At 43.0% G+C, this 21,795-nt stretch overlaps 1 protein-coding gene across 1 annotated transcript in view; it reads left to right on the top strand.

Moving 5' to 3' along the window:
• The window catches only part of adamtsl3 (ADAMTS-like 3), a gene marked incomplete at both ends in the record, with an annotated part of 420,411 nt that overhangs the window by 149,118 nt on the left and 249,498 nt on the right, over positions 1-21,795 (top strand). Inside the window, 2 exons of the mRNA XM_080729421.1 lie at positions 3,471-3,707; positions 16,198-16,324. Coding sequence (XP_080585547.1) covers positions 3,471-3,707; positions 16,198-16,324 — 364 coding nt within the window. The remainder of the gene's footprint in view (positions 1-3,470; positions 3,708-16,197; positions 16,325-21,795) is intronic.

Here is a 21,795-nt window from a genome sequence, read left to right as displayed (position 1 = left end):
ATCCTTCACGAGGTGTCCAGTTATACTGTCTCTTGTATGAAAACCATGGACACCTTCCAGCCCATTAGACCTGGCTATCCACCCAGGTCCATGATTGTAAATATGTAATGTAAGTTGCAAGCCTGCTGAGGAAATATGGGATGCATTAGCTGTTACTCTTAACAGAGAGATGGAAGCAGGCCTCCCACCTCATGTTATATATGTTACTAATCCCCTCTGACGGCCTTTCACGGTGAACCATCTGGTAAAATCAGCAGTTTTTATTGGATCCACCAGGAGCCCCCCAGACACCCCCCCCCCCCCCCCCTCATGTCAGGGTACTACAGCGCTACAGACCGCACAGCCACAGGCCACAGCCACACATCCAGCGGCGCACGGGGACGACCGCAGACATTTTCACAAGGTTTTTATTCTATTTCGTATCAAAGGGACACAAGTCCTGGTTCCATGATCTCCCTCCGCCACTGAAGTGGTACGACGTCGACTGAGTTATTGTGGAGAGCCCACGGTTCAGTGGCGTCAGTTCAGAAAAAGCTAAGGTATGGCAACATGACTGGTGTCTTGCACGCGCGCGAAGACACCAGTCATGTTGCCATACCTTAGCAACAGGCATGATACCTTCATTTTAAGAAGTACATTCTATTCCCCTCCCCCCCGTTTTCTACAGTTTCTTGGGCTGGATATGGCAGCCTGGAATGGTTGTTCAAGTGGCATGTTAGTAAAAGTGCCACAATTAACATTAATGAATTGCACCTGTGCAGCTGACCTGCGGAACCTGGGAATATACCATTTTGCATAGCCGTGGGAACTAATTTGAGGCAGGAGGGGCTGTCGATCGTGTCACGCACGCGCGCGACACGATCCCCGTGCGAAAAATTGCGGTTATTTGCGGATTTTAATTGTGTTTTATAACCTTTTTTGCATGTTTTATTCGGGTTTCCGCGGTTTATTTTTTAGCTAAATGTAACACAATTGGGAACTGCACACTAAACTTTCCCTTTGCCTCTCCAAACGGGCTGTGGACAGTGCGGAGACATATAAAAAATGCGCACACAGTGGCCATATGCCACTGATCTGATTGCAGCCAGCAGGATATTATTAGATGCTATATTGTCCGCCGCATCGGTCCAGACCCCAGTGTTAGGAAACAGCTGGTCAACTTCTGGTACACCATAGCCATTAGCCACTAGCTAGCCCAAACATTAGCCTAGCCAGGCAGCACAGCAGCATAACATAGCATTCATCATTACAAGTCTTTAGCCACGACTCACCAGTGAGGACGCCAGGGCTAGCAGAGGGCGATGTTTAATGCCTTCATAGCCTAGGTTGTGTTGTCTTGGTGTTCTGTATATTCCTTTTATGCCCGTATTGTTATAATTCACCCGAGTCCATGACGCATATGTTACGCACGGAGAGACAGACGCTTAGACAAGTTAAAAGGGAAGTCCTTTGAAAGCCATTTCCTGTCTAAACAGTGCCCAGAAGCACATTTCAAAACAAGAGCCTTTCTTTTTTTTTTTTGTCTATACAATCGATCATTCAACACATGTTTATTTTGAAATTGTACTGGAAATAGAAGTAGCCAATAGCTCCTACTTCACGCCACTGATGTCAGAGCCTCTACTTGCCGATCGGCAATATTTTTCCCCCAACCCCCCTTTAGGGGGTGCGGTGGGGGGTGCGGTGGGACGTGGGGGAGGGGGTGCGGCCGCACCCCCAGCACCCCTACTTCCCTCGGCACTGCCATTTTGTCAAAATGAAGAATACAGAGAATACAAGTATGGAGAATATAATTAGAATGTTAAAGTGACCATTTCGTAACATTTTGCATCTGTAGTTATTTTACTGTAATTTAAAAACATAATAACCAACAGAGATAGACAAAGAGACATTCATGGATTTATATTTAAAAGTAACTTTTTCCCCCTGGACCCAGGGTATGGCAGCTGCATACCCCTGCCATACCCAATTGACGCCCCTTGCCACGGTTTCGATCACGCTCGGTGGGAAGAGTTCCCGGCGGCGGGATAATATCTTTCCCACCTCTCCTCCCCTCTAGCAAAAGACTGCGGCGGAAGCTCTGTTTAGTCAAGCCTGTGGGATTGGCATTCAGATGATTTCTGGGATGAGTTATTGTGTGTTTGCGCGAGTGACTGAGCGTGGATGTCGGTGTCGGGATCGATGTGATCCAGCACTCATTCAAGGAGAGGAGAGGTAGATTCAGAGTTATTGGCTGCTGACAGGCTGTTAGATGTTGCCCAGCGAAGCGAGCCCTCGCCTCTATTGATCTAAAACAGCTTTCAACTCCATGAGGCCATCCAGGGGTTTTAGGGCTGTTCACTCCTCATATCGTCGTTGTCGGGTGGAAACCTTGTATACATGTCCAAAACCGTTCGTTTTGCATTCATCATCTAAAAAATCAACGAAACTAGTGAAAACAGCCGATCTACAAGCACACAACGCCTCGCACCGTGAGGCGTTGTGTGCTTGTAGATCTGCTGTTTTCACTGGTTTTGTGCGACGGTCTTACGTACGATGAAGCAGGGCTTTGCTTTACCAAAAAAACGTACACATTCGAAGCTTGGAGATACGAGGTTTCTGCCCGACAGCGACGATATACAGGCAGCATCACCTCCGTGACTCTTCTGCACATTGCCTCTTCTTTTGCTTTTCCCCATTCATTACCTCTCGTCTCCTTCAGTGTTAATACCGTAGCCAAAAACGATGATGAAAATGTTAACCTTTTTTCATCGGCGAAAACGAAACAAAAACTATCCCATGATGACTAAAACTATGACTAAATATATTGACAATTTTGTCAACAATTAAAAACAAGTCATTTTATGTTTGGTTGCGTTCTGAAAATAGCAGATGCAACACGTTCTGAGCTTGTGAGCTTGTAGATCAGCACCAAGTGTAAAATCAGCCATTACGACGCCATTAAGGCCCAAAATCAACTGTAGATTTAGTCGACTAAAATCTAAGGATATTTATTCCTGAAACTTTTCAGATGACTAAAAAATGACAAAAACATGACTAAAACGAAATTACATTTTATTTAAAAGACTATGGGCCCTATTACCTATTACTAATGCCTTATGCCTTAACTTCTTTACCTTTTTTCCACTATTTTGAAAAACATTTTTAAATACTTCAAATGCTGATCTACACCTGCACGTTGTGAACTTGCAGATCAGCTATTTGAAATATTTAAAAAACAAAAACTAAATAGTAAAAAAAGGCAAAGAAGTTAAGGCATAAGGCATAAGACCTGGATCATAATAGGGCCCCTTGTCTCTTGCACACCTACAAAAGCGACAGGTGTGTCGAGGCGAGAAGGCGATGCGGCGTGGAGTTTTTTTCTTATTCATTCAAAAGACTATGACCAAAACTATATCAAAATTTGCTGTCAAAATGAACACTGACCTCCCCCTCCCTCCCCCTTCCTCCCCCTCCCTCCCCCTCCTCAGGACTGCCCACCAGAGTCGGGGGACTTCCGCTCTCAGCAGTGCTCGGCCCACAACGACATCAAGCACCAGGGCGCGGTGTACGACTGGGTGCCCGTGCCCTACGACCCCGCGGCGCCGTGCGCCCTGCGCTGCCAGGCCAAGGGGCGGAGCCTGACCGTGGAGCTGGCGCCCAAGGTGCTGGACGGGACGCGCTGCCGCGCCGAGGCCTTCGACATGTGCATCAGCGGAGTGTGTCAGGTTAGTAGCCTGGGATCCCTTCGCTTTTCGGGGTTTTGATCCGGTCGGGAGCGGAAACCATTCTACGTCATGTTGTAGTCCTAAGCCCCTATCATAGTAGGCACCGCGGTGAAAAGCTATCCACCGCGGTGTAGTCTATTCAAGTCGTAAAACTACAACATTACGTCATTACTCGCGGTGAAGAGCTTTCCACCGTGAGTCCCGACACATCTCTATGTTTTTACTTTCAGACAGATCGACCCATCACCCCGTTCACTGACTGGTCGATCTAGACCAGTCAGTCACAGTGATAGTACTTCACCGTGACTGACTATGATGGCCTCCACTTATTTTCTCACTTTAGGTGGATAGCTTTACTCCTAAAATTTGCGGTGAATAGCTCTTCACCCTGGACTCTGATAGAGGCTCTAGACGGACTACACTTTGGCCGGAACTATCGAACTGGAAACAGTTTAACCCAAAATAATTCCCCTGCGTTCAAGGACATACTTTTAGGGTCTGCCTAATAAACTCCTTGATGCAGGGTAGTTCTGATTTTGGAAAATTCGTTTGGTATATCGTCGTTGTCGGATGAAAACCTTGTATGTCCAAAACCGTTCCGTTTTGCATTTATCATTTTAAAAATGATTAAACTAGTGAAAACAGCCGATCTACAAGCACACAACGCCTCGCACCGCGAGGCGTTGTGTGCTTGTAGATCTGCTGTTTTCACTACTTTTGTGTGACAGCCTTGTATGATGAAGCAGGGCTTTACTTTGCGAAAGAACGTACAAATTTGAAACTTGGAGATACGAGGTTTCCACCCAACAACGATGATATGCATGTTTTAGTCCAACTCGTAGCGACTGGCAAGACTACACTAGGTTACTCGAGCATTTTAATAGGGATTGGGGAAACAACCGGGGGGGAACCAAAACAAAGCAACGCCACTTCTTCAGCTTGTGGTTTCCTCCTAGACCGGATCAAAAAATGGCCCGTTGTAAACGAATACCAGGCTTTCCCCCGAGAAAGCCTGTTGACGCAATGTTATGAGTCAGGTAGTCTTCGTCCTTAATTAGCATGCGTGTCGGCAGCGCCCGTGTCGTTAATTTGTAGTCCAATTAAACTCGACACGATGCGATGCACTTAATGAGCTCCTGCGATTACTTAACAGCAGAAAGAACAACAAGAGAATACAATCAATTATGTTCTCCCGCCAGCCTCATTTCAGATTAACATCTTGGTGGGAAATAACCCCTGGGTGCTCACCCGCTATAGTCATATGTTTCCTGCAACCGTCTGATCTTAAGAGTTGTGCTTCATTTAAACTCCATCCCATGAAGTGATGCGTGAGCTTGTAAATCTGCTGTTTTGGGGCGTGCAACACCATGCATCGTATGACAAACTAGGACGAGAGAGAGAGAGGGAGGGAGAGGGAGACATTGGTGGAAAAAGTACTCAAATGTTTTACTTAACGTAAGTAAAAGTATCAATACTGCAATGTAGAAATGCTCCGTTACAAGTAGACGTACGGGATACAAATTTTACTTAGTATAAAAGTATTGGCATCAATACATACTTAAAGTACCAAAAGTAAAAGTTCAAAATGTTTGAGATCGACAAGCTCACAACGCGCCGCGATGCAACACGTAGAGCTATTTTCAAATAGCCACGGTATAAAAAGTTACTATAACTAAAGTTTTCAAATAATTGCAGTGGAGTAAAAGTACAATATGGAAGGAAGTATTGGAAATACTTAAAGGAGTAGTTCACCACTTTTCAACCTATCTTCATATAATTGGTCCTCACTAAAAATAGCTATTCTTTTCTCATTGGAGGGTTGTGGGCAGGTCAGAAACCCATTGTCTTGTGACATCATCGATTGGGAATCCAAGCTAATAGAAAATGCAGGCTTTCTACTCCTGAAAAGTTGCAATGTTAAAGTGGAAGCCATTGTTCTCGTGATAATAAAAATCGAAATATCTTTTTCAAAAAAAAAAATGTTTTTTTGAAAATGATGATGTCACAAGACGATGGATTTCTGAACTTCCCACAGCTCTCGTAGGAGACTTGGACCGAGTAGAAAAAAATTGTGCTATTTTATTATGAACATTAGTGAGGACCTATTATATGAAGACGGGTTGAAAAGTGGCAAAGTCCTCCTTTAAGTACTGCCTCAGGTTTCCTTTTTTTTCAGAATTCCTCCACCTGATGCACAAAACGAAATAGACTCTTTCCCCCCCCCCCCCCCCCCCAACCACATATTGCTCCAACGCCAGCTTACGATACAGCTGTTTCCCCTGGAAGGGGGGGGATGATGAGACATTACCGGGCTGCCACTGATATCTTTATGGAGCGCTCCCTAAGAGGCTTACACAAGAATCCCCGCCTTCAGCTGTCATCCCCAAGTCCCACAACGCTTTGACGACATTACAATAACGACGCGCACACACTCTCGCTGGCAGCCGCTTCTCTCCGCCAGTCTCTGATTGCCTCAGTCACAACACTGTCTATTGGGGTTGAGTGAGAAATAGATCAATATTATGCTGTATATTAAATGAAACAGCCGAGTGGTAATGGAGTCATAATAGACAGAGTGAACATCTCTGGTGTTTACATTCGTCATGGTGTAAGTGTTACCATGCCGTAAAATCCAGAGTGTTTTGGACAGATTTTTCGTAAGCCCATAGCGCCATTGACGGATTTGACTGTTTTTGGTGGGGGGGGAATCACAGCCTCACCGGAACACATGAAATAACGTCATCGAAAAACCGGATATACATTTGTTTTCTGTTAAATTTTTCCACAGAAACGCCTTTTTCTCCGCTTCCTGGTTTTCACTTTGTGTTTGTCAAAATAGTGCTTTTTCATTCGGCCATAATTAGACAACCAGTGTTCGGAATGATTCGCTTTTTTCTTCTTCACGAAGCACAGATCTAGTGACAGTCGGTGTCTGTGAAAAATCGAAAAATATACAGTGACTACTTGAAAAAGTAATGAAAAAAAAAATATATATATAGCTGCCAGTGGTTAGTGGTTTGGTTATTCTGGGCAGTGAATGAGTTAATTTCACTATGAGAGTGTGCCAAATGGAACCAAACGGACTGATACTGTGCATGCAGCATTCCCTGTGGTCACACTGCCTGACCCTGGTCACAGACCATTAGGGAAATTGCCCTTAATGCCTCCACATTGTTTATGTGCGCGTGTGTGTGTACACTATAATGGGTGTGGGTGGGTGCGTGCCTGTGTTTCTGCATGTGTGCGTGCTGGTGTATAGGAATGCTTGCTTGCATGTATAGTATCAATGACGGCTTCCTTCGTTCACTGTACACAAGTGGTCCTCTATGGCAGGGGTTTTCAAAGTGGGTGACGGGGCACCCTGGGATGCCGCGACGGCAGTCCAGGTAAAGAATTTGAGTACTATTCCCACCACTGATCGTGCAACATATTCTCACCTTCAAAGCGTCAGACAACTGACGCCCTGTCAAGTACCGTACTGCGTCGGACGAGGGGATGCTTTGGGTATGCCTGCTGTGTCAAGTGTTGGACGCATTGGTTATGGCCAGTGGTCTAAGAAGAAAGAAAAAAAAAGTCATTCCCAAAGCGAGATTCGATACAGTTATGAAGGGTTTACCAGCCACCCGACGTTACCGTTCACGCCACTATAAACGACGGAGCCACGCCGTCTCAGGCGCCGATGAGCCCCGGGAGCCGCCGCCAAGGGAGCGGTAGCGACCGAGTCGCCGCGGCGATCGGTGCGAACGGCGCATGAGCTGACTCAGCGGTGTTACCGAATTATGTGCCGTTATGGACAGAATAGTAACCAGGGGACTGCTTCCGCATCCGAATGCGGTTCAAATAAGGGACTACGTTCCGTTATTATCCACGTTGTCAAAGATAAAAGCACAAAAAAAAAGAAATTTCCCAGCAGTCTCCTTAGCTCAGTTGGTAGTGCATGATGACAGCTAAAATTGAGATCTGGGTTCGATTCCCCGTGACTGGAAAATATTCCAGTAAACACATGTCGGCGCATGCATACTAAGACTCTCCGTTCTCGTCTGACAGTAGACGCTGTTAGCGTTCCAAAGCGTCGCACGGGTGAAGCAGAAAGCGAGTTGGGAACGCGTCGGGAGGGTGAAGCAGAGGGGGTGAGAATGGGCTGGATGGTGAAAGCAAGCCTGGAGAGTGTTCAGGCTTGGTTGTTTGTTCTCCACTGAGAGGGCCCACTACTGTGCTGGTAAACATGGCTGACAGATGAACGGATGCAGATACACATCTGCATCTGGCTTGATGACGGAAGAGGGCTCCTATCAAGAGGGCACAAACTTGAAGCACGCTCAAGCAATTAGACCAGGGGTTTTCAAACTTTTTTGACTCAGGGGCAGGGCACCCCTGTAAATAACTTTTTCATCCACGGCACCCCTGAGTTACACTGTTAATTTTTTGAATCTTATACACATCCTATTGGAGAAATATCCGTTTCCATCAGAACTGGCTGAAAATAACGTTATACTTGACCCCAGCATGCCTATTCTGGGGGGAAGGTTCACCAAAAATAGCCAATCTACAAGCTCACAACGCGTCACGTTGTGACGCGTTGTGAGCTTGTAGATTGGCTATTTTCGGTGAAGAGAGTTGTCGTAGATGGACAAAGAACTCATCAAGTATAGTGCAAATCAGGTCTGTTTTACTAAGCATAGTGAAGTGAGATTGATGTAGTGATATTGATGAATTCCAAATATTATCAAATTATCTCGTGGCACCCCTGGACCGGCATCACCACGGCACCCCAGGGTGCCCCGTCACCCACTTTGAAAACCCCTGAATTAGACGACAGGGGCTGCATATTAAAAACAATAAAATGCCAGAGACGCCGACTGGTTTGGACAACATGTTTTCCTCAGGGCGTGGCTAGAGCAGGGGTTCTCAACCTGTGGGTCGCCAGATGACAGTGAAGTGACAATTGAAGGACTTTTTAGACTTCTTTAATACCTCAACTAAAAAGGAAAGTAAGGAAAAAGACCATATTCACTAATGGTCAAAAGTTATCAGCAAACTTTATTATAAAAACGGGTCAAATATTGGCCAAATTTTCAAATCATATAATATAAGAAAGAGGCAAACAACAGCTTGTAGATCTTTTTTTTTTTTTTTTTTTTGACCCGGACAGGGTTGATTCTCAGTATTGATTATTTTAAATAGCTTTTTTAAAAGTTTGAAACACATTTCATATCAACATCTCTAGATACGGATGGATGTTGTCGACTCAACGTAGTCTCATTTACTTTCATTGTCAAGTATTTTCCCATCTCTTTACCCTCTAGACCACTGGTTCTCAACCTGTGGGTCGGGACCCAAATTATTTTTGAGGGGTCCCCAGATGATTAACTCACTTAGCGCCGAGCGACTTTCGGGGCGACTAACTAATGATGGCGTTTGGTGCCGAGCGACTCGGAGCGACTTTTATATAAAAGCATTGTTTAAGCTTTTAATTTGGGTTGATAGACGGAGCGGAACGGTTAGCTTACCTTCGACTAGCATACAGATGAAAACCGTGAAAAAAAAGGATACGATTATGACGTCACCTTTAAGCCATAGCTTCCTGTTTACGTAGGCCTCTGTTAGCCGCTAGGCTCAATGCAAACCATCCGACCCTCACGTAGCTTCACTAGGTCGGATTTTGATTCGGAAACTTTCTGTGTGGCATCTATATACGTTCCGATGCCCATACCAATGGTGGTTTGAGACGATCAAGCACGAATTGAGCAGTATTGAGCTCAAATGGCGGCCCGCGGCCTGTCCATTGAATGTCAATGGAGAGTATGTCATTGTACCATCCTGTTATGTCATGAACCTTGTTTTTTATTCTGACTTAACATGGGACCATGGAAAGTCTATGAGCTATGGCTCACTCTAGTGGTCATCTTGTGGCATCCGCAGGCACGTGTACCTGTTTATGTAATGTGATTTTGGGGATTCAATATAGCTATTTCCTGGCGTTATAAGCGCAGATTCATATTGAAATCTGGCTCGCTCGGCGCTAAGTGAGTTAACTTAATGTGCAACATTGTTTTCTTATTCAACAGTAAACAAACCAACATAAAGTTTAAGTGTATAGAGGGTATCTGCACATTTCTAAAGTGACAATTTAAGGACCTTTTAATACCTCTAAAATGACAAATTAAACATTGGTCAAATTGTCAAATATCAGAGGCAGAAATTGTGAAAATAGCCGATCTACATGCTCACAACGCCTCGCAACGCGAGGCGTTGTGAGCATGTAGATCGGCTATTTTCACAATAGAACCATGTTGTACAAAATGTAATGCCTCAACTCTTAGTGCTCGTCAGGGTGGGGGTCCCCAGTTAAAATATGATTATTTTGGGGGTCGTGGCCTGAAAAGGTTGAGGACCCCTGCTCTAGACTGTATATTTGCCTGGGCCGTATAACTGCTTTGCTCCATGTCTGAAGCCTCCCCATATACTGTACTGTAGGTTGTTTTAGTTCAGCAGAGGGGAGCAAAAAAAAGACACTTTGTTCAAAATATATCAAAAAACAACAACGTTTTGTTTCTCCAGTGTGCCGATGTCCAACATAAACACCGTTTCGATTCATCGTGTTTTTAATTTGTTTACCATAAATTCTGGTCTATGTCTACAGTTATATGTCTACAGTTATAAAAGGCATTCCTCAACACCCACACACGTCGTGCACGCACACACGCACCCTCCCACACACAGAAACACAAACACAAAGTTATCCCTCCAGATTTTTATAGACCGCTGTCTGCGAGAGAGTGATAGCGTGTTTATCAACGCCTGCAGACAGAGAAGGCTGCTGTGCTACCAAGGCATACCCCAAGCAAGCAAGCAGCGCTCTGGTAACGGAAAAGAGACCTTCATGGTGGTGAAGTTGATGGATTGAGTTTATGTAGCTCGTTTCGTCGGGGCCTCCGCGCCGGCTTCGCATTCCAGCATGAAGGTGAGTATCGTCTGACGGCGGCCGCTATGAGAGCTCCTGTGTGACTCCAGCTCTTGTCTTTGGCGGTGCCAGCCGAAACGGCAGGTGAAAGGCGCTGCTTTCTGTCTCTCCCGGTCGAAATGCACGCATGAGGTAAGGGAGCTCGCGCTCGGGTTTCGTTCCACGCGAGCCGCGGGCCTCTCCTGAGTGCGCTCTTGGACTGAGTGCGCGGTAGCCTAAGCCTACATTGCTTAGTGTCTGAGAGCTGGTCCAACTCAGCCACGTCCAGAACAGGTACTTTAAAACCTGTTTAGGCCTAGAATTATTGAATGCTTTAACCAGTGAAAATAGCAGATATACAAGCTTGTAGATCTGCTATTGTGCGTTCTTGGGAAAAAGTTGTGAAAATGTGTGCAAATCTTTGGTCCGTGGCCAAATAAATATAATTTTGGGAGTACTTCACATGAAAAGGTTTGAGAACCACTGACATGGTAGTCTCTCAAGAACAGACTAACTGAGCTCCAGTTAAGTGAAAAACACCTTTTCTTTGACGATGGCCGGCCAGATTGCTGACATAGAAACACAGGTTTTTCAAAAAATCTTAGAAGGATTCAAAAGACACTTATAGAATCGGGTCAAAATTCCAATTTTCACGATTTTACAAAAATAGCAGATCTACAAGCTCGCAGCGCGGCACTCGGTGCCGCGCTGCGAGCTTGTAGTATATCTGCTGTTTTTCAATAGTTAAAGCATAAAATAATAATACACTATACCGTGTACCCGTTCTAAATGGGTTAACAGCACTAACTAGAGACACATGCTGTGGCTGAAAGCTGTTAGGGGAAACTTAGACCGTGGCGCGGACAGAGGTCACTGCATGGGCACGGCATGGCACTGCACAGCGGGCCAAGGTATGCCCGGCAGTGCCTGCCCAGCTGTGGGAAAGGAAAGGCATAGGGTGATGAATACAGCAGCCGAGTGGAATGGAGTGGTACTGTAGTCGGATACTTCTTGCCACTGACAGAATGAGGCCAGTCCCTCTTCTAGTGCATGCACACTGTACCGTATATGTATTAATAATACACCACACACACACCGAAACATGAAAGCAAATGGTGTACAGTCTGTACACACACAGAGAAATGAAAATAAATAGAATTTCCTGAAAGTGGAGTGGAGTTGAGGATGCCTTGACTTGCAGCGCTGGTTGAGTGTGTGTGTGTGTGTGTGTGTGTGTGTGTGTGTGTGCGTGCGTGCGTGCGTGTGTGTGTGTGTGTGTGTGTGTGTGTGTGTGTGTGTGTGTGTGTGTGTGTGTGTGTGTGTGTGTGTGTGTGTGTGTGTGTGTGTGTGTGTGTGTGTGCGTGCGTGCGTGCGCGCGGACGTGCGTGCAACGTGCGTGCATGTGCGTGTGTATTTTAGTATAGTATTTATTTTAATATGTGTCACTCTACTTCAGCAGCATCACTATATTCACTAGCCCCATATAGAACCTCACCTGTCGCTGCATACTGTTGTGCTCCGAGATGTGGTCCTATAAAGATAGCGTAGCGATCGCTGGACTGCCGCAACAACAAGTTGGAAAACACTTGAAACGAAATGTTATCCAAAAAGTAAAGGTAGTTCCGAGCTCCCAGACTGTGGTTACCTAACCTCGGTAAATAAAACATCAACCACAGCGTTGGGAAAACGGTTTAAATTGCTTAATTAGTCTCATTAAATTCAGAAAAGCCCCCGGCGGCAGGTGCAAGTACTGCATCTTTCTCATTGTAGCAGATACAGGCAACTGCCGCCAGGGGAGTTCCAGTTGAATGGGAAAACGTTACAAAACTAGCGATTTAAGGGGTTGTTTCATGCCGTGGTTCATGTTTTATGTACCGTGATTAGGTAACCACAGTCTGGAGCTCGGAACTACCTTTACTTTTTGGATAAAATTTAGTTTCGAGTGTTTTCCAACTCATTGTTGCGGCAGTCCAGCGATTGCTAGCCACCTTTCTAGGACCTCATCTCGGAGCACAACAGTATGCAGCGACGGGTGAGGTTCTATATGGGGCTATATATTCACAGGCTGTGTGGGCATGAGTGTGTGTGCTGTGTGTGTGTGTGCTGTGTGTGTGTGTGTGTGTGTGTGTGTGTGTGTGTGTGTGTGTGTGTGTGTGTGTGTGCGTGTGTGCGTGTGTGCGTGCGTGCGTGCGTGCGTGTGCGTGTGTGCGTGCGTGCGTGCGTGCGTGTGTGTTGTTTTTAGAACATCCTAATGACCACACCCGTTGAGATGCATTTACAAAGACATATGCCATAATGTTGTGAATGTAACTAGAGCTTTAACCGGGCCTAAATTTGTGAGCCCGAGCCCAACCCAGCCCGACAGAGCGTCTTGCCCGATGCATAATTGACAATTGGCGTCCGACCCAGACCACAGCTTGTAGATATACAGTAGCAAATAGGGCTTTTACCGTCCAAATTAAAGGGCCACTTCACCTCTGGGACAACCCTATCTTATTTTATTGTTGTTTGGGACACGATCAACACAATCCTGAGTTATTTTTTGTGTTCAGTCTGTTTTTTGAGATATTTTAGTAGTATTCAGCATGTACTGGTGATGCGTTTTGCATCATCCAGTGATGCGTTTTGCATCATATGATGCAAAATGCATCACTAGCACATGTTGAATACTAAAATATCTCAAAAAACAGACTGAACACAAAAAATTAACTCAGGATTGTGTTGATCGTGTCCCAAACAACAATAAAATAAGAACGGGTTGTCCCAGGGGTGAAGTGGCCCTTTAAGGAACAAACTAACATCAGAGCCTCGCTCGGAGAAAACGGTTGGCTATCATAGCTACAAAGACAAAGTTCACAGCCACACAACTTTGTGTCCCTGTATGTTTCTCCTTCATGTGGACATTAGGGCTGTCACGATTATGACATTTTACATGACGATACATTTTCTCTCAAATAATTGCAATTAACGATTTAATCGTGTTTTTGACGTCGACAACTACATTTCTGTTTGGCTTTTAGGCTTTGAAGTTGCACATGGCAGATATGACACACACCCAAAAAAATAATCTCTCAGTTGAACACATTTTAAATGTGTGAAACTTTTCCACCCATTTTATATGAGTAAATTTATATATGGGATATATGTAGTCCCAAGTCAAATCTACATTCAATGCAATGCATGTTGTTCAATTAGTCCAACTCATTTTCATTAACTTAAGCCAAGTTAATTATATGAACTTAATTAATTTACGTTTGTCCAACTCAAACAAATGTTAACGTAAATGTGTTGGTTCAACTCATTTTTATGGAATTAAGCTAAGATAAATAAAATACTTTTACATTTACATAAGAAGAGTTCGGTTTCAGGTTTTCTTCTGGATGATTTGTTTCAAGTTTTACAATATCAACATACAGATGCATAATGGATGTATGCAATAGCAGTGATTATTGAATAATCAGAACATTTAAGAGAAAACCAACGCAATAACCTCAAAGTTACCATGAGTTCTTCTCTTTTAGCCTAGCATGGGGAGGGAGCTCAAGCTTAAACTAGCAGCCTAGCAGTTAGGGTTAGGGTTTAGGCTCAAATACTGACAAATCAAATTCTGACATATGACAGTCATCTTGCCAAGGCAGACACATTGATATGATACATTTAGCATTTTTAGCTCCTGAAAGCTTAAACATTTCCCTGAAAACCTAGAAAAATGCTGTTCCCAGCATGCTTTGCATAACATGTGAACAACTTATTTGACCAATCAAGGGAAAGGGCTGGAGTCACTTCTCAGATCTGTAAAATGTACTTAATAAAATTGAGTTGGATTCAAACAATATTCTCAGAATGATTTCAGCCTTAAAAACTACTCAATAAAATTGGTGAGAGGCGTGGTTTATGGGACTCTGGGAGTTTTCATTGGAACTCATTTTCAATGTGTTTTTAAATTCCATTACTAAGATTTGAGTTACATGAATGTAATATAAATGCATAATGTTAAATGAATAGATTTTGTATAAGCACTATTAATTACATTTGAGTTGGAACAATTTAATAAAAATGCATATATTGTAAATGTATATATTTAAGGTAAGCACGATTAATATTTGTTCAGTTACATCAATTCAATACATTTGCATATATTATAATTAAATACATTTAAATAAAGCCAACATAATGTAAATGTATCACATCTGGCACTATTAATAATATTTGAGTTATATCAATTAAATGTATATGCTTATGCCTTGAAGTGAAGTAATTAAATAAAGCAAACATAATTTATATGTGTCACATTTATAGGGGGGTTGAATCAGTTTTTTGGGTGCATAACCTAAATATACAAAGAAATTACTGACATATTTGACAACTTTATACTTAAAAAAGTACATTGATTCTGGAAATAGCCGATCTACAAGCTCACAATCGCGACGCATTGTGAGCTTGTAGATCTGCTATTTCCATTATTTTTTTACTTAAAGGTGTATTCAGTGATAATGAAAGTGGCCGGGGGTCATCTTACTGGCCCTTAAATGTTTAATTTTTTATAGATTTTTTACACCATTATAATGTTCTCTTTTGATCATTAGACCCAATCACTGAATATCGGTAGGCCTACGTCTCCAGCTTCAGGATATGATACTGATTTACTACCAGACTGTGGCATTTTATGAGTTCAGTAGTTTACAATATTAGGCATTTAGCAGACGTTCAGAGCGACTGTGGTTCTCAAAACCTTTATTTTGACCATCATAACTAAACATCATAACATATCTACGGCCATACTCTACCCTGATTGGTCGAGGACTGGCTGGCAACCTCTGAAAACCGAATCTAGCTATGCTCGCAACACGGGCCATGGTGGAAGTCCTTATTTGGTCAGCACACATTCTAGTGAGGAGAATGAATGGAAAATGTACCAATTATATTTTTATTTGAATGAAATACAATCACTGAATATACCTTTAAATAAATATATATGAACATTTTTCAACATGGAAACGATTATGCCGATTATGAAAAATAAACGTGATTATTAAATTGCGATTAGACGATTATGTAATAATTGTGACAGCCCTAGTGGACATACTGTAAATATGTGTAAACTGTGTGTGTGTGTGTGTGTGTGTGTGTGTGTGTGTGTGTGTGTGTGTGTGTGCGTGTGTGCGTGCGCGTGTGCGTGTGCGTGCGCGTGCGTGCGTGTGCGTGTGTGTGCGTGCGCGCGTGCGTGTGTGTTTTGTTGTGGACTGAAGACTCACCTTTTCAGATTCCACCTAAACCCTTAGCACTACTGAAGAAAATCAATTACCATACATGAAGCTAGGTAGCATTTGTTTTTAGGTTTTTTAGAAACCTTTTTTCTTTCTTTACTGATTATATTGTTTTTTTTTCTAGATAGATATTCATTTGCATTTGTTATATTGCTGTTGATGTACTGACATATTTTCTTGTTTATTATTGTGATGTTTTATCTGCTTATTGTAAGTCGCTTTGGATTAAAAGCGTCTGCTAAATGCCTAAACTGTAAACTGTAAACTGTTGTGTTTCTAGGAGGTGGGCTGTGACCGGCAGCTGGGCAGCGGTGCCAGAGAGGATAACTGTGGTGTGTGCGGTGGAGATGGATCCACGTGTCGGCTGGTGCGCGGGCAGGCTCTGCCGCACGTCTCTCCAGAAGAACGTAGGTATATGCTACGAGCTCCGCTAACCGCCCCTTGAATAGAGGGTATGCGAGTGACATCATCATCATCATACCCGGAAGTTTTACGTGAACGCATACTGAGTCGCAAAAAACTACTTTCTAGCCTTGACAGCCCATACATCCAAACAGAGAAGTCCTATCTGATTGCATTAAACTACGTTAAATTTACTTTGCCACTCACTTTGCCACTTGATTTGCCACTCAATTCAAATTCAATTCAAAGGAGCTTTATTGGCATGAGAAAACATACGTTTACATTGCCAAAGCAAGTGTCACAAACAAAATAAAAACTGTTGAAAATGGGGAACATAATTATATACCGTTGTTTTGGGTTGAAATTGGCACATTTCCTGGGGCAATCTGCCCAGATCATGCATGTCACACGTGTCTTCTTCTTCTTTTTTATTTTTTTACTCTCAAAAAACGCCTGCAATGTAGTGCATTTGAAACTACATTGCAGTGCTCATCATACCCGGAAGTTATACGGCAGGGGTCTTCAACAGGGTGTCCGGGACCCCTAGGGGGTCCTCAGAGTTACTACAGGGGGTCCTCTAAATCTTTGAGTGATAGAAAACATTTTCCTCATTTTTAATTAACCACTTGAACCCTAGCGTCCATATTCTGAGAACTTTAGCCAAAAATAGCAGATCTACAAGCTCACACGCCTCGCGCTGCGAGGCGTTGTGAGCTTGTAGATCGGCTATTTTTGGCAAAGAGCCTTTGTGTAGACTGTAGAGGGGAAAAAGAGCAGTCTAAGTACAGAGTGAAAGGTCAAGTTAATTAAGTATTGACGGTTCAAGTGGTTAAATATATGAAAACACAAATTGACATGAATCCAAAATACACTGATGATTGTGCTGTCAAACAATGAACTATTATGGAATCTACGAAAAGGTTGTGGGGGTCCCTGCTTCATCTCTCTCTCAACCAAGGGGTCCTTGGCCTGAAAACGTTGAAGACCCCTGTTATACGGGAATGCATACTGAGTGGCAAAAAAACTACTTTCTAGCCTTGACAGCCCATACATCCAAACAGAAAACTCTTACTGATTATCAGTTAAATTGTTATAGTTTGGATATGGCTTTGGCCGTATTCTGCATGTATTATTGTAATGGATCGGTAGGTAGTAGGTACAGTAATGCTTTGCACTAAGTCTAACGTTCATATGCACTTTCATACTTAAAGGGGAAGACCACCCATTTTCATATTGAAATATGACCTTAATATACCTTAGAGGAGTTGTGTGGAAATAGAAAAAAAGTTCCCCCCCTTCTGTGTTGCCTAGAACTGGAGGATTGATTTTGGGGTTTGTATTGTAAAGTACAATGTGTGATGTCATCAAGTTGTACTTTACAATACAAACCCCAACATCAATCCTCCAGTTCTAGGCAGCACAGAAGGGGGGGAACTTTTTTTCTATTTCCACACAACTCCTCTAAGGTATATTAATGACACAGTTCAATATTGAAAATGGGTGGTCTTCCCCTTTAAGATTATTGAGAGGGGCGTTTCCGTGAGGCGGGTCTTAACTCAATCCTGGTGGGTTTAGGAAACACGCCTCTGCTACACCAGTGGGTCTCAAAGTCTGGTCCTCGTGGTTCCTTGGGGGTTCCAAATGACCCCTTAAAAGGTGTGTAACAAATGGATTTGGTTCCATTTGTACACTTGAGTTATGGGGGTCCTTGAAATAAAAGGTTAGAGAACCACTGTGCTACATGAAGTGGAACAGAGCCTTCATTAGCATCATTGGTAACACCTGTGAAGGAAGTGAGAAGCGACCCAACTTCTCTCCAATATGGCTGCTGTGCATATAGCCACGCTCACCTTCTCTATCTCTGGTATAAATTCAGTAGGCCTATAAGTAGCAATACTACAGTGTCTGTTAACAAGTAAAAGACCCCTATGTGAGAGAAAGTACAAAATAAACAAATAGCTGATCCACAAGCTCTTTCGAATAGCCAAAGAGGTTAATGTATGTTTTGTAATTAATTATCTAAATAAAATAACATGTAGGCCTAAACATCTAACTGGAGCGGAGTAAAATGTCTCTGAGATGCAGTGGAATAGAAGAACTACAAGGTATTGGAAAAATGGAAATGGTCAATGTACCTCAAAATTGTAGTGTCTGTCGTCCGTGACTCTCAACGCCTCTGTGACTCTCTGGCCAAAGAAGCTCATAACATATCGTTGTCGGGTGTAAATCTTGTATGTCCAAAACCGTCTGTTTTGTATTTATCATTTTTTAAAACATTTAAACTAGTGAAAACAGCCGATCTACAAGCAGCCGATCACACTGCGAGGCGCTTGTAAATCTGCTGTTTTCACTACTTTTGTGCGATGGCCATATGATGAAGCAGTGCTTTACTTTGCGAAAAAGCGTACAAATTCGAAACTTGGAGATACGAGGTTTCTGCCCGACAGTGACGATATAAGTCTTGAGTCTCATCTTCTGGCTCTCTGTGGTGGTTAAACAATAAACCTCTCCACTTTTTTTTCCTGTTTTTTGGGGCTTTTATGCCTTTATTGATAGGACAGTATAGACTGACAGGAAATGGGGAGAGAGATGGGGAGTGACAGGCGACAAAGGTCGTCCAGGATCGGGAATCGAACCGGCCACGCCGCCCAGGCATCCATCCCTATGTGGCAATGCTTAAGTGGTACGCACCCTGGACCCAGTAGGCCAGCGGGCACCCCCTCTCCACTTTTTTTCTGGTGCCCCCCCCCCAGGCTCACTCTCAGTGCAGGCCTGGCCCTCCAATATCGCCTCCACAGTTTATTTATCATGAGCCTATTAACATGCCATCTGGCTACATCCAACCCACCACCCACAAGCAGATGGAGCTGGGGCCGTCGATGCCTCAGTGGCTCTTTTCACTCGCAGGTTTTCATCAAATTTATGCACAGGGAGATTAAATTGCGTCTTGGACCACGTTTTATATGATGAAGAGTTATTTGTTCGCACGAAATGATCTGAATCTAACATAGGATTGAAAAACCTTTGAAATATCTTGCACAAAGACTTGCACAAAATGTTCACTATTTAAAAAAAAATAGCAGATCTACAAGCTCACAGCAGAATTTGGTGCGACACCCCTGTTGATATTCCGTGTCTACTACTGCCATATAAAGAAGTGTAAAAGCTCTTTATCTGAGTTGAGTCGAGTTTACAGAAGGATTCCTTCAATTGAAAGCACTGGAAATGCTACACTGCAACTGTACTTAACTCTCTTAACTCTCTCACCAAAGACATCTTCACATGCATAGATAGATAGATAGATAGATAGATAGATAGATAGATAGATAGATAGATAGATAGATAGATAGATAGATAGATAGATAGAAAACTTTATTATAGTGTCACTCCTCAGACCATACAATTTAAAAAACAAGCAGCATATTTCATCTAACAGTTTGAGGTCCTCTCACTAGGAGTTGTGAGACACCTTTAAGTTAACAAAATAAGTTAAAAAACGTACATTAAAGTACCAACATATAAAAACAGTTACACATTTAAAAACAAAAGAATCAAACAAAATACAAATACAAATACAAATACACAGAAAAAGCTAAATAAACAGTGGGGCAGTTTATGAACCGGCACTGAGAAAATCTAATCTTCTTTTTAAGATGAGATGGCAGGCTTTGGCACATTCGATTACACAGTGTTTACCAGCTAAAATTAGATTCAGTTTATTATTATTATATGCATGAATCCAGGCATCCTCCAGGGATACTTGTTTTTATTCACCAAAGAATCCAAAAATAAGTCTTTGGCTGTAGACAAGGCCAGCAATCCATTTAGATTTTTCTTCTATTCCACAAGAACTGTGTGGTATAAAAGCGATCATCCTGGTAGATAAAATGGTTGTTCCATAATCAATGATGAATTGATAAAAGTGGCGAACCCTGATGTCTATTTACAACTACAATTCAAACTCCTTGGCAAACACCAATGCCATGTCTCCTACAAGAACTGTATCACTGTTCTTTTTTTTTATTTTATTTTTTTTATAATTTTTATCCCACGATTTTGCAACCCCTTTTTTCACCCAGTGCCAATTGTCTATGTAATCCTGGGCTCTGCTCTCCCTCTACCGCGCCTGGGGAGACAACGGACTGACCTCATGCTTCCTTCAATGCATGAGTAGTCCAAGTTGTTTCTTTTCCCCTGACAGGGGGGATTTCCCCGGGATGGACATAGCGCGTGGAAGGAACACGTTATTCCAACCAGTTCCTTTCCCCTCCATCCGAACTGCATCACTGTGAATTAACTTTCCCTTTGTGTTTTTACCTTGAAGGCCTAGCACTGATTTGGGGGCAATAATGTGGAAAATAAAACTGCCACTGATGATAATGGTCCAACTTTAAGCTTAACTCTTATACCACTACGGACGTTCCCGTTCGCCCCAATTCTCGAGGTCGCGCCGCGCCAATACGGCCGTTCGTTCGTTTATCTTGTTGATGTCCGTAAGCTGATGAGGGGTCACGCCGCCGTGTACTGTAATCACATCGCCCGCAGTGATGGTCTTAAAAATCCATTATGCGTTAACATCAACGGAGACCAATTCTCTTCCGTGTTGATTTTCTCTGGCCCTGAGGCTCTGTGGCCAGAGACTGCTCTCAATGTATGGCAAGCCATACCGGCCAAATTCACATTAATTCTTGCATGACGCCGCCCTCTGCTGCCTGGTCTGCGAAAGTGCATTGTTGCACAATCAAAATAAAATAAAAATAATAAATAAATAAATGTCTATCTATCTACTATAACGTCGCAAAGGTAAGCCGCTTTTTGATGGCACCAGACCCAATAAATAAATAAATAATCTGGCAGTAGTAGAGTTAATAGGAACTTTCATGTTAAAGTCTCAGAACTCAAATTCCTCTTTCTCATTGTGTTACCTGTATGTTTTCCATTTACTCTCTACACTTTAGCAATGACTGACATTAAGATTATTATCTAGATGAATATATTTTGATATATTTGTTTTATTTAAACTAGCATGCATAGGTCATGAATTGAATTCGAACCCACCCACCGTTCGTTCCTCTAAAGACCTACCAGTCACCAGAGGCAGCACAGCAGTTAAAGTACAGATACAGAGTAAAAGAATACTGTAAGATACAGCTACTGTAAGAGAAGCTACACAATAGCTAGGAGCCAAAAAGAAGAAACAGCATCGTGAAAATCGCGTTGTGAAAATCGCCATCAAGCCAAAAATATATTTTTGTCTACAAAATAAAATGTAGATCTAGTCGACTAAAATATCTCGAAATGTAGTCGACTAAAACTAGACTAAAACTAAAACCTTTCAGATGACAAAACTAAAACTAAATCAAAGTGTGCTGTCACAATTAACTGCAGTGAGGAGTTTGACCTGGAGGGCTTTACGTGTGCAGAGGGGACACACCAGCCCTCCCTGAGGAACAGGCAAGGACGTGCTGGGCCCCTG

This window comes from Nannobrachium achirus (assembly GCF_963921795.1).
Source record: "Nannobrachium achirus genome assembly, chromosome: 7".
Classification (NCBI taxonomy): domain Eukaryota; kingdom Metazoa; phylum Chordata; class Actinopteri; order Myctophiformes; family Myctophidae; genus Nannobrachium; species Nannobrachium achirus.
This window is presented reverse-complemented; position numbering and strand designations above follow the sequence as displayed.